The 14,279-nt window shown below is 41.3% G+C and overlaps 1 protein-coding gene across 1 annotated transcript in view; it reads right to left on the bottom strand.

The window, feature by feature from the left end:
- The window catches only part of ACAP2 (ArfGAP with coiled-coil, ankyrin repeat and PH domains 2), a 320,820-nt gene that overhangs the window by 94,676 nt on the left and 211,865 nt on the right, over nt 1-14,279 (bottom strand). Inside the window, exon 10 of the mRNA XM_086944277.1 lies at nt 13,420-13,532. Coding sequence (XP_086800403.1) covers nt 13,420-13,532 — 113 coding nt within the window. The remainder of the gene's footprint in view (nt 1-13,419; nt 13,533-14,279) is intronic.

Here is a 14,279-nt window from a genome sequence, read left to right as displayed (position 1 = left end):
TGTTATGTCACATAAAACATTGAATGTTAGAACACGGGAGTGAAATGAAATGGTTTCACCTATGTTTACTCAATCAGTAAAACATTACTCATTAGTGCAAGCAGCTCCCAAAGTTGTGTTTAAAGCAGATTAAAAAAGCAGTAAAGGAGAAAAGTTAAGGGACAGCAGAGGAAACTCTCAGTAAACAATGAAACAAAAGTACATTGGACTGGAGTCTATGTAATAGCTACACAGCAGTTTCACTAACTAATGAAACAATAGCCAAGGGCATCAGACAATCTCTCTAGACTACCTGAAGCTGCCTTATTTGCTTGCCTATTTTTTGCTAAGGAGTAAAGATTTAAACATTTACATGACTCATCACTTGTGACCTCTTTATTCTGATTTGCAATTTCTTTTTTTTTTCACATGGAGTTTTCAGCACTAAAAGTATTCAAAAACTCCAGGTGAAAGACTGGCCAAAAGGAGGAATTTGCCGGAAAACCGGACCCAATTACCAATTTCCCTAGTAATTTCAAATTTCTTAGTGGGCCCTTCGAGTCCAAATTGTAATTGCCTGAATTTCCCTCATCCATGTTACCACCAGTGTTACAAATACCCTGGTATAACAAGTATAACCTCTCTCGAATTCTCTTGTTAACAGTACATCTGGTTATTTATATAAATACATTGAAAGAAACAATTAAATATGCAAATCTATAGTTATGGCTTTTGCAAGGAGCAAATGACTTGCTCTATGTCGTGCTAATTAGGTACAGAAATACCACATTGCTGACTTCTGCCGCTAAAAGAGTTGTTCTCAGCAGTCTATGCTAGTGGAAGATGAAGGGAAATAAGATCTAGATTAAACTAAATGTGATTTACCATTTAGGATGGTTTGGCTAGAAGCAATTACATCTAGAGCCACTTTGATAACTATTTGCAAAAACTCTGCCTACACAACATAACTAAAATAATATAAGGGATGGGGGCATGGAAGTTATACATTTTACAATGTAATATATCTTTGAATAATTTACTTTAAAAACTCTACAGGAGGGATGCCACTGTACAGGTAATAGGCTGTGCACATTACCTCAGTTTTTTCTATCCTGTACAATGTCTCATTTTAAGGAAAAAACAACTTTAACCCATCTATCCTGCATTCCTTTCCATTACCAGTCAACTTTCCCATTCGTCCATGACCATTTCTAGAAACTCACTGACCTTTCCCAAAATGATGGTTACCAATCAGCATGGGCATAGCTATCTCTGGGCAATGCAGGTGAAGCTGCAGCAGGGTCCAAGGGGTGTGGTGTCCAGTGCAAAAGCAACTTCAGTCACAGTTGTCAAATTACCCTGATTATGACAGTCCTTTACCACCCAAGTGAAAGTGAGGGGACAAATGTTCTTGTTTGCACTAGGGCCCAAAGCAGCCTTGCTCAGCCACTGCAATCACCACACACCCTCAGTAACTTCAGGAGTAGATTTCAAAACTGACAGCCCCACTACAATTTGTATCTATATCATGCTGTCAAAGACTAAGAGGAGTACTCGCTTCTACTTTGGAATGAAGATGGGGAACTCAACGTGTTCATTGGAAAAATTCCAACGTATTTTTGGCCTAGGGCCTTCTTCAGAACCTGGACCATATACAAATATTTGAAATCCAGACAGATATCACTATTTTGGTGTAAGAAAAGTGACACAAAAATTACAGTGCTCACTGCTCAACACTGAAAAATGGGGGTCTGAGGCGCTGCTTATGCTCATTTGCCATTTTCATTGGATACATAGAGACAAAGAGCAGGCAGTAGAACGGCTGCTTATAACCCACTTTTCCCTCTGCAACCCACAATCGTGTTTGATTCACTGGAGACCTGAGGAAAGAAAGAGAATGTGGGTGACGGTCTGTCATTGGTGACCATTAGCTTGATTAGCAGTCACAACTCACTGCAGAGCCGCAACAAACAGTGAATTTGTCTCCATGTTGGCAGCTGCTCTGAATGTCACTGCACTTCCTTTCTGCTCATTCAGACTAGAAGAGAAGGGTCAGACAGAATGGGAAATTGACAGGGTATTGTTTCTTAATATTTTGGTTGGGGTGGGGGAAGGAGGTAAGCAGGTACTCAGGAATATGGAAGACGGCCACACAGAGACCTGGTATTTGCTATTTTAAACACTAAGGGCAGACATAGGGCAGGGAGATAGGAAAGCGGACATGAACCAGGTTTCCTATGAATGGAATGAAGGTAGGGTTAAGTAATTGGACCTCCTATTTCCCTGTGCAAATACTTCAACCCTGAAAGGATTAAGGCAAGGACAAAGAACCATAATCAGTTATCTTAGCCTGGCTATTTTAGCCAAGCCCACCTTGAAGGAATAAAATACTCATCTAACACAAATGTACTGTCTTAGAGGCAACACATGGCAGTATTAATGAAAAACGATGCTGAAAAAAAAGATTGCAATTGTCTTCTACCGCAAGGCTTGACTGAAGGCGGTTTGAATATGCCATTAAGACTCAGATTTGTTTTCCTGGTGCAGCCAGTATGCTTAGAATCAACTGTGGCTTCTGTAACTGCCATAGCATATCAGGGCACTGATGAGCAATGAATACTTTATTTAGCCAGTAGTCACATGACTTTGTCAATAACGTTTATTAGCCAATAACACCTCTGACTGGATAAGTTTTCTCTTTGTATTTCATACAGCAGGACATCTATCTAGAGTAGAATTAAAAAATATAATAACACAAGAAACAGAAGCTGGTTCTACTTGGAGGAGCAAAATAACCATTAGCTACATAATCCTATGAATATTTTATGGATCTAGAGCCTTTATTCAGTACATGAAGAATAGAGCAACCAGAAACTGTAAGCAAATGTATGTAATTTTTCATGTTGCTAAGATTGAAGAGAAAGAATGTTGTATTTTTTTAAACTGTCATAGTTGGCATTGGTTTCTCAATGTAATAGAAGATGAAGACGATGGGACTTGGAAATTGAGAAATAAACTATTTTCCATATTTCTTTAGGTATATAGTTCAACACAAGAAAGTATGTGATAATTATACATATATACTTAATACTAAAACAAAAACTCAGGATGAAATGTTGTTGAACATATTTTGAAAATGTCCAATTGTCATCTAAATGTACATACATTTAACTTGGAAAGGAACGTCTTATAGTCTTCATTTTGAGGATTGTGGCCAGGAGCGGTGTGCTACGGAGAGTTGAGCGTCTTCTTTGGAAACTTTGAAGAAAAGTACTGAACAGTGACTATAGTGCACACTTTTTTTGTCCTCAACGCCTTGCTTTTGGTACTATATACATTCACCTTGTTTTATGGCTCATGTTAAGCTGAATAAAATAATGTTTTAAAGTGAACTAGAGTTAAACCAAAGGTTCAAACTTAACAGGGAGTGCACATAAAGGTCATACATCAAAAAACACAATTCCTTGTTAAGCATAACAAAACTTTTCATGTGTTGTGTGCACGCAAATTGTCACTTTAGCCTGAAACTATATCAGATATGCAAATAAAAATAAACACAAATGAAAGGTATGCCTTCCAAGTGCCTGAAAATATTTCAATCACAGCAAACATTTATTAGGGAGTATGTATTTGCAGTTTTGAAATACTTCAATCTAGATTGGCAGGAATTTTAATTCCATCTCTCTACGATTTTATCCCACTATAATAGTATGTAATACAATTTACTTTGAAATCTAATGTGCTTTGTATAGCAAGTGACTAGATTCACATGACTGAAGCATATTGTAAAGGTATAAACATATATGCAATCTAATAAAATGGCAGCCTATCTAAAAATAGACAAATATTAAAAGTAAATTTGGACTGACGCCCTTCCTTAACCCCAAATGTAAGCAACAGAAATACTGCTGAATAGGGCAAGTGAGGCTGCATCCACCTCTATTCTTGGAAACATCTCTAAGTGTGTGCACTCATTTGTCTACCTGGCAATGTCACCCTTCTACAAAATAACTTGATGATATTGCTATACATGAGATGCCAATTGTTTTTTTCTTCTCAGAATCTAGGCTGAATAAAGATTGTATTTCAGGCCTAATTAACATCCATTGTGCAAGGTACACCACTAGCTGGATAATGTTTCTATCTGCCGATCTTCCGGGCTCAAAGACAACTTTCATTAATCCAGTCATCCATTTGCCTACCATGCATGTGGGAGAAACTCTGCTGCTCACATTGGTTCATCTGGCTTATGATGCTCACCAGCAATATATGGTTACATAATTACCCCTTGTACAGCAGTCTCCTTCTCTCTGCCTGAACTGCTGAGTTTGTGTGGTGCACAGTAGGAGCACTGTTCGCTACTAGCCGGGACAGACAACATTTTTACATGGTGTCTTTGCCCTCAGTTTAATTACACAAATGAATGTTTTCGTTAGGGGGAATACAAGAAATCCAGAAAGCAATGAAACGAAAGACGGTGGTTTACCAAGGGATAAAACATTGTATGATATTAAAGCCCTGCATTCATTGTTTAAGACACTGATGTCATCCAATAGAAAGAGAGGTCTTCTAACATCCAGTCTGAGACTGGCGCTCTTTGTATTAAAATATGAGTTTTGGAAGAAATAAGTTATTCAAAAGCAAAGGGTGAGTTTTCAGGACAGCACTAGCCTAGCCCTACGAAGACTTGTAGAAAAGACCTCAGACAACAGCGTCTGAACCAACACAAATCAGTGAAAACAGTTGCTATGATAATGTTCATCAAATATATTCTATAAAGAAACATATTGGTGTTCCACAATGCACTAATACTGGCAAAGTGAAACCTGCAACTGTTACTGTTCCTTTAGCCTTATCGAGGAACTTTCTTTAAACAATTGAAAAAGAAAATAACAGCATCCTGGTTCTGACAGCTCTGGCACACCATTGCACTGGAGCAGATGACGTACAAGCTTGCACACACGGACAAGAAATTTCAGCCACTTTGGCCACCCCTTCTCCTCTACCTATCTTGCTTGGAATACTCCTGTTTCCAACCCCCAGGGTTGCGAGCCCTTCACCTCTTTTAATATTAGACACAAAGCGTCCCCTTCATACTTCACGACTCCAATGGGGTAGTCCCAGCAACCCTCTGCCCAACAAACAGCAACCCATCCTCCGGCATCGCGTACGACTTAATTCCCAGAGGACATCGCTGGGGACTACTGTTTCCCTCTCCCCCTTTGCCCTTCTCTCCCCCACACCTAGGTGTGGACTTTACGGAGTACTGGAGCAATGAGGATTGTTTCTTCCTACAGACCCAAGAATATAGATAATCTAGTGATCACAAATAACAAACTAAACATGTTGCAATTTATAATCTCTACCACATTGATATGTGAAGTACATCAATCAACCACATGCCATAATAGGGTGCAAATGAATAGGCTTCCATCAAGGCACCCTCAGAAGAGGCCCAGCGCACTGGCACACCAGAGGAACCGAATGCATCTAGAGACAGAACTTTGGTTTTCTGTTAGGACAAAGCTCGGTTTCTGAAGTCTCGAATATGTCGCCAAACAAAGGAAATTGGATTAGGATGACTGTAGAATTAGTCTTACTGGTGACAACTATCAGTGTGGGATATCTATCACAACCTACTTGAAACCCCAATGCTCCAGTTAAAGCCGGATGTAGCTTTACTGTTCAATGCCACCTGTGTTTAATACTGGCACTAATATTTGTGATTTAGCAACTCACCCAGATATATGAAATGTATTTTGAGAGTTGAGAAAGGAAAGAAATGAAAATAGGCCTCACTGTGCTGCCTTCTCACAGTGAAGCCCTGGAACTCCTTAGCATCATAGAAAACAAACCTGCACAACCACTGATGAAGACAACTCTTCAAAATCTACAGTGAAAGAGAATGATGTCATGGCCATGAGGGAGAAAAGGATGCTGAGAGTCCAAGCACTCAAAGTGTAACCTAAGCAAGACACCAGAGGTGAATGCGCAAATACCAACTCTAGATTCCTGTAAGCCAGTGACCTGCAGCATGCGAGGAAGCTAAGGTAAGAGCACAAGTAAGGTATTTGACCATGAAACTCCCAAAAAGCTACTAGCTTTTCAAGTAAAAGTAAGACTGAGAGAACATCTCAGAGCTAATTGAAAGCATGTTCAACTGTATACATTCAGGGACATGTACCAAGCAGGAAAGCTGGTAGGCATGTACATGTGACACTGGACCAAGATCAGGTCCACAGGTGATATCAGCCTTACATTTCTGAAACATTTAAGTTGTTGGAATAATGTGCTCTGGTTCCAAGACTTAACTGAACACAATATGCCACAGGTTTGGACAACTGGACAATGGGTTAATGAGATTAAGGAACTGATTTATCATTTGGTGGACAGGTACTGCGTCATAAATGTGACCGTCCACCTTATTGCAAGTGCATGAAGATATAATACACTTATAATAAGTTGGACGTGATATCTTATTTAGCAGTTAGCAGAAGGCTAAAACTAGTTTACATGTTTCACTGTGAAGCATCTCAAGCTGGGGGCGTATTTTAAAGGCTGCCTCCCTTTTATTCCTACTAATAACTAACAATCTATCTTCACAACTGAGGTCATCAAGGTACACTTGGGACACTATCACCTACATGCCCTGGTTACACTTGGCTGAGACACTTCTCATGCACTGCAAATAAAATCATATGTTTAGGTGTGGTTAATAATGAAATTTCTCATGCCAAAGAAGATCAGTGGAAAGCAACACAGAACTGATTGGTACCTGATGCGATCTGGCTTTTTCCTGTCATGTGAAAAAATGGGGTAGGATTAAAACATTCTGGAAAGAAGGAAAAGGAAGGAAAATGCAAAACAGGCAAAATAAGCAAAGAAGTAGGGTGAAATGAAAACACAGCAAGAAATAAAGCCCAAAGCCAGAGAAATTGCATACACTGGATCCACTCAAAAATGCACATTTCATACAAATAACTATTTTTGGTGTGTCAGAAGAGGTGAAACAGTTATAACATTTCTACGTACTGATTATCCATTGAAGATCAGTTTTGAACATATGGATATGCATAAGAGTATGCAGAGGCAATAACACAATAAGCACATATACAGTCAGTATTGATACTGATGCAAACATTGCTAACTCAACGTGTGTGCGTATGTATATGTGCAAACGTGATAAGAGTAACACGCTATTACCATTTCTGAGGGAGGGGAGGAGCCAAGAGGTTAAGCTTCGAGCTGCATATAATTTGGGGTTAGTCCAGCTAAATTATCTGTCCTTGAAGTCGGGCTAAGTCAGAAAACGTCACCTTTGTTAAGGAGATTTTAGATTTCCCAGACTGCTGCAGGGGAACATTTTCTGCCAGTCAATGTTTTGCCCGTGAAATGTAACTTGTGACTAGGAATTTACTAATTGATACATTTATAGTATTTATATGGCATGGATTTAGCCATAGGAGCAGCAGAGCACTTTACAGCAATCTAGATAACAGTAAAATAAAGGAAGAAAGTAGATTATGCAGGAAGAATCATGGTAAGCTTACAATTGGAGAGGAGCAAAGTCTGACAAGGAGAAAGGATTTATGGATACGTTCAGACAGGGTGATTGTTCAGGTTCCTTCTGAAGTGGAGAACGCTGTTATTAGTCCTCAGTCTTTAGGAAAGCTATTTATTTAAAAAGTTTTCTATAGCGCTATCCCGACCCAGGGGTATTGGAGCGCATTACAATAGGTACATAACAGATAATCATCAGATACAAAATAGAAGAGTGACATATCAACATAAGAACGCAAAAATAAAGAGCAACACATTGTAGTGCAGGACAGTTTTTTCTCTTCAGGGTGCTTCGGACTCATAGAGCTGGAGCAGAGCTCGAAGTCCGCTAGCTGCCCAGAGCTATCCATTCCCTAGGGAGCGGTTGAGGAACAGGGTTTTGAGTTGGCTTTTGAATTCTACAAAGGATCGAATGGTTCTTATGTGAGGGGGAATGGAGTTCCAAATGTTGGGAGCGCTTCCGGTGAAAGATCGGTCCGTAGTTTTTTTTTATTCGTTTTAGGTGGGATGAGTAGGAGGGAGTTTGGACTCAGGTTCCTGGTCTGGCCGGTTTTTATGAGTTGCTCCAGAGTCTAAGGTCAAAACATGAGAAGGTCTGGTTCGGGGCCTTGGGATACCCAGATAGGTGGGCAGAAATAGGTGTACACGTCTCTGGGTGATCCAAGCAATTTTCAAGTGAATTCAAGCCTCTAAGGGCAACCAATGGAGGTCTTTTAGAATGGACATGACGTTATCTGTTTTTTCTGTGCTTTTCAAAAGGATAGCAGCCATGTGTGGGATGGCCCTGAAAGAGGCAAGATTAGTCCTGTGGATGCAAGGAAATAGGGCACTGCCACCGTAAAAAAAAGTGAAATAATACGAGGACTTAAACAATGGTTCTCAGGATGGACCGTGTAATTTTCATAAGAAGGTAAAGTTGGAAAAAGCTGTTTTGGTTAGAAAGGAGGGTGGAGATTTCTGAAGGGTTCAAAACTTTGAGGTACAGTTGGATGCTGTTGACATAGTGAAGAACTGAAGCTCCCATGTGAAGCACAGGACCAAGAAGTTTCATGTAGAGTTTAACAGAAGAGGCGAGAGGCTAGATCATTGGGAGGGAGAATGAAATGATGGTGCGGAGTGGAAATGAAGGTGTTTGGAGTGTAGAGACCGTTTTGCAGGATATAAAGGATAGGTCTGCTGAGCCACTGCTCAGCAGATTTAACATGCAATTTCCTGCCATCTAAAGTTCTGACCAGTGGGGAGTAATTCGAGAATCATGGAATGGCAGAACGCGGCATCAAAGCTGCACTAAGCCACATATTCTCAGCGCTCAAGTACCTCGAATGGCCACTTAAACAAGACGTTTAAGAAAAGCTTTGTAGAGCTTGGGAAAGAAGCAATATAATGTTGCTAGCCCACAAAATTGTACTTCCTAAAGCATGATAACTACGCATCAACAGTAGTAAAAAAGAAAAAAGGCCTATGACACTCATCAGAACTTTATATTTGTGGTATACCTGTTCTCATTTTATATCAAAAAGCAAAGCACATTAACAATATCTCGAATAAAAATGGTTAAATATGTGCAGTGAGGTAAAGGTATTCCAGGTCCTCTACGAATGGAACCAGTCGTTTCTCTGTTATGTGAAACTTAAAATGGAATCTGTGAGGCAGTAGACCAAGATTTCTCCTGTTAGGTTGTATATTAACGTTAAATCTGTTAATGTAGAGCATTTTAATTTAATTGTTTACACTCAGATGTTTTAATGAGCTACATTTACCTTCTCATACAAGAAGTGGCATTTATAAGTACAGATATGTTTGGTCAGGTTAATCAAATGTTGCCAAAGTTACTAGCAAACCAGAAAAATATGTTTCATAACACAACACAAAGTACTTCGACACAGCAATAGCACTACTTAAATGGACCGAAAGAGCCCATCAATGCTTGCCATTGGTGCTCTTTTGCACAAAGAAGACTTTTGATAGCTGTGTGTGATTTCCTCGTGATGGGTTTGAAGGAAACAGCCATTCCTCTCATTTTAATAAGTGGGAGCAAAGTCTGGCATAAAAGCTGGTCATGTCTACCAACATCTGATGTATTTTGGCATTCCATATGGGTTGAGGAAGGGAAGAGTTTGGCCTCCAGCTTTGTATGCCTTTCACATAAAGCCTTTTATTCTAATGACGATGAGTGCTAACAACACACCGTCTGCTCCATCTGGCAGCGTTCGTATCATACATGTTGGCTTTAACAGATGAACTAATGGTCCTGCCCTTGCTCTTCTCAACATTGAGCTGGCAGCCCATGAAATTGACAGAATTCTCAGTATAGTTGAATATGTGGAAAACAAAAGAAAGGTTCTTTAAACAAGGGTTACTGGGCTGAAAGACGTAAGAGTGAGAGAAAGGGCCAGGTAATGAGATGCAACATCACAGTATTATCAAATGTTTCAAAAGGACCAGAACTTAAATCTTTTGAACAGTTTGATGTTTCTAAGGAAAAGTAGCACCCTTTGTTAATCTGATTAGGTCAGAAAACTCTAGAATTATCTCTTTAGAGAGCCTGTACTAGGGACAATGAAGTAACTACCGAGGTAAAAGTGGCATGGTTATTCATCATTAGATTTGGTTCGCATACATTCCTTGAATATCTCCACCACTTTTTTTCAGGAGTGTTCGAAGTCAACATTTACTGTGGTCAACTGAGATGACAAAGATAGCACTAATGCAGTGAGGGCAGAGGAGGGAGGGAGGGAGAGAGCGAGAGAGAGAGAGCGAGAGAGAGAGAGAGAGCGAGAGAGAGAGAGAGAGAGCGAGAGAGAGAGAGAGAGCGAGCGAGCGAGAGAGAGAGAGCGAGAGAGAGAGAGAGAGAGAGAGAGCGAGAGAGAGAGAGAGAGAGCGCGAGAGAGAGCGCAAGAGAGAGCGAGAGGGAGCGAGCGGGAGCGAGAGGGAGAGCGAGCGAGAGAGAGCGAGAGAGAGGGAGAGCGAGCGAGAGAGAGCGAGAGAGAGCGAGAGAGAGCGAGAGAGAGCGAGAGAGAGCGAGAGAGAGCGAGAGAGAGCGAGAGAGAGCGAGAGAGAGCGAGAGAGAGCGAGAGAGAGCGAGAGAGAGAGAGCGAGAGAGAGAGCGAGGGAGAGCGAGAGCGAGAGGGAGCGCGAGAGGGAGCGAGAGAGAGAGCGAGAGCGAGAGAGCGAGAGAGCGAGAGCGCGCGCGAGAGAGAGAGAGCGAGAGAGAGAGCGAGAGAGCGAGAGAGCGAGAGAGAGAGAGAGAGAGAGAGAGAGAGCGAGAGAGAGCGAGAGAGAGCGCGAGAGGGAGCGAGAGAGAGAGCGAGAGGGAGCGAGAGAGAGAGCGAGAGGGAGAGCGAGAGGGAGCGAGAGGGAGAGCGAGCGAGAGAGAGCGAGAGAGAGCGAGAGAGAGAGTGAGAGAGAGCGAGAGAGAGCGAGAGAGAGCGAGAGAGAGCGAGAGAGAGCGAGAGGGAGAGCGAGAGGGAGAGCGAGAGGGAGAGCGAGAGGGAGAGCGAGAGCGAGAGGGAGAGCGAGAGGGAGAGCGAGAGAGAGAGAGAGAGAGCGAGAGAGCGAGAGAGAGCGAGAGCGAGAGAGCGAGAGAGAGCGAGAGCGAGAGAGCGAGAGAGCGAGAGAGAGCGAGAGAGCGAGAGAGAGAGGGGGGAGAGGGGGGAGAAACTGAAACTACTGGACTAGTGCAAGTGTTTTTAGTCTCCTTTAAAAGGATATTTTCTATGGTTTGAATTATCACACTTCGTACGCAAAAGTTAGATGCAAAATGGATAACACCTGTGACACAGAATAATTCATACAGCGAAGCAGAGGTCTGGTTCATTACCTTCGATCACCTTTGCGACTGGCACCGGCTTGATCTTACTTCTTTCATCCTGGACATCTGGCTCCAGTATTGACCCCTTAGACTAGGTCAGTGGGTTTTGGCACTGCATTAACAGTGACTTGAAGGCGAGTTGGTGGTTGTACCCAGTGGTCTACGAGTCCTACTTGCCTCATGAAATGCGCCCTCAACCTCAAAGCCTCAGAGTACTTATTAGCCCCCCGTAAAATATCTATTTGGACTAATGTGCCACTTTGTTTTCTGCTGGTGTTGATTATAGCACCCCAATGCCACTAAGAGGCTAGTCAGTATCACTGCCGCTGCAGGCCGTTAACATCGATATGCTGCGAAAAATGTTGCACTTTACCTGGGTCTCAGAGCTGAACTTGCCACCAGAGGACATGTTTGCACTTTAAGCACCTGGGGAAGAGGTTCTTTTTTTTAAAGTACTTCCTTCAGTTCTTTGACTTTAAATTGTTTCCTTTAACTGTTTTTTTAATTAATCAATTAATAGACATGTTTTTATATACTACCCGCTGAAGAATTTGTCACACTATTGGAATGATTTTAATTAATCGTTCAATAAAGAATAAATATATCTATCAATCAATCACAGTTGCCAATTTTAGGCATTTGTGTCAAATCATAAAATATGAACGTTGCATATAGGAGGCGCTAGCTACACCCTCAGCACCCCTGGCAGGTGTCACTGGATGAGAGACTTGCCATTGGGAACACCCAGCAAGAAAGTGTTTATGATTCTGGGCAAATCACCTTATCTCCCCGTGCCTACCAAAAAATAATGTGTCCATCTGTAACGTAACTAGTGCTCATGTAAAGCGCTATGATGGCTTCAGATCAAGTTTGCGCTATATAAAACTCCACCAAAAAAATGTGTCAGGGATTTTGCGTTTTTGGTCATTCCTTTTAGCCCTTTCCTTTGTATTTGATGACTTCTGACACTTGCACATATTCTTGTTTGTTCGTATGCATATAATTATAAGGTTATAATGTGTAATATAACTTTGAGTGAGGTTCCACTTACATGCAGTGTCTTTGTTTCACATTGACACCCCACTGTGTAAAATGTTTATTAAAATGCATTTTCAACAAAGTAGCCACACCTATTTTACAGGGAGTACTGTGTACCATAAGTGTGTCCATTCATACAGAGTGAGTATACATCTATTGCAAGCTTTCCAGTCATTGGCTGCTACAGAACACAGCACAATTCACAGTTGACTAGTTGAGGTTCTTGCCTTTTGAAGTATATTCCCAGGGTGTGTCTATAATCTACAGGGCTAACTGCTCAAAGTCATCTCGCATTTCTGGTATGACATATTACGGGGCATAATGATGGCCCTTGTGGCGCTGAGGGGAGGTCTCCACCCCTTCAAGGAGCCCTCAACCCTTAAATTGGGCCCCATCTAGCCCAAGGTAAATGAATATCTGTGTGCTATGGGAGACTCAGGGGGCTCCTCATCGCATTATGTAGGGATACCTCATCATTTGCATTAGGCCACTGGACACAGGCTAGGCGCTGCATAAGTCTTGGTCATTCAGAACAGGAGCATAGCTAGCTGAAACCCTTTGCATGTGAGCAGACAGCTGTGTTTAAAAGGGGGAGGTTGGATAAAGGAGAGGGAGGGAAAGTGGGTGAGAGAAAGAAGGATAGGGAGGGAAAGGGGCAAGAGTGAATGACAAGATGGGAATAGGTGTGTGCAGGGAGGGGTGTATGCAAGAGTACATGCAAGGTGTAAACATGTGACCCATTTGGATTGTAAGAAGGATTTCTCCGACAAGCGAGAGATCACCCAGGAAATCCACAACATTTCTGGCACAGGTGATATTAAATAAAAAATTATTGTTTCACATTCACAGAAAATTCCATCTATACTGTTGGTAAACGATGAGTGCGCAACAAACACTCAATAAAATGGCTGTATTACAATTATATTGAATTATAATAGAACTGCAATTTAATTGTGTATTAAATCTTGTATTATTAAGATATATGCTCTGAGTCTTCTGGCATACATCATAGCAAATCTGAAAATAATTACCTGTTCCAAGTTTTAAAGGCATTACTGGCCCTTTTAAAGAGATATCCTTCCATTACAATGCCATTAGCTGCATCAACATTGTATTCAAGTCTGGGATCATCGGTGGTGAAATCCTAGCATAAAGAAATGTCACTTTAAAACAAAATATTAAAAAATATATGCACTCAGTTACATTTCGAAGAGTTTTGACTTAACAATGAACAATATTACAGTCACAAAAACAGGAGTAAAACATCTGAAACAGATCCTCTTGTATCAGGTTAACAGAACAGGGGTTTCAGTAGTCCCATTCATAGCTATGGAGCAAGCAATATGACTGTGCTCGATTGCCTGGGAAGTGGGTGAGCAGGGCGGGAGGAGTATAGAAAATAACAAAGTAGAAGGGAAAAAAAGGTTGTTAAATAAGTGAGTGACTAAAGTACATGTGGACAACTCATGGAGTGGATTAGAACTATGTTTCACACAGAAGCTGGATATTGGCCCCATTGCATAATTCGGTTTTGCAAATTCGTAGAGCCTGTTTGTCTGTGGTCACTAAAATATCTGAAAGGATATGCAACGCTGTTCAGACATAGTACCTCAAATGAATAGTGTCAACATTGTTAAGTGCTGTCTTTTTTTCTATACACTTACCAAAAGAGAAACCCAGCTCTGGGTACAAATGATTGAAATAAATACGTTGCAATGAGCTCTGCTTGACGTGATGCATAGCCATTCTGTGTCCAGATTAAATAAAAACCTTGATCCTCCCAGTATTTTCTATTATAGTGAAAATGAACTGAAAGCGCTCCTTTTGAAACACAGATCGGCTAGAAGGGAATCCAGGGAGTCTATTAAATCCACAGTCTAGAGATATAGGT

The sequence above is a fragment of the Lissotriton vulgaris genome, chromosome 11 (assembly GCF_964263255.1).
Source record: "Lissotriton vulgaris chromosome 11, aLisVul1.2, whole genome shotgun sequence".
In the NCBI taxonomy this organism is placed as follows: domain Eukaryota; kingdom Metazoa; phylum Chordata; class Amphibia; order Caudata; family Salamandridae; genus Lissotriton; species Lissotriton vulgaris.
Note: the sequence above shows the minus strand (reverse complement) of the source record. Positions and strands in the feature narration are given on the sequence as shown.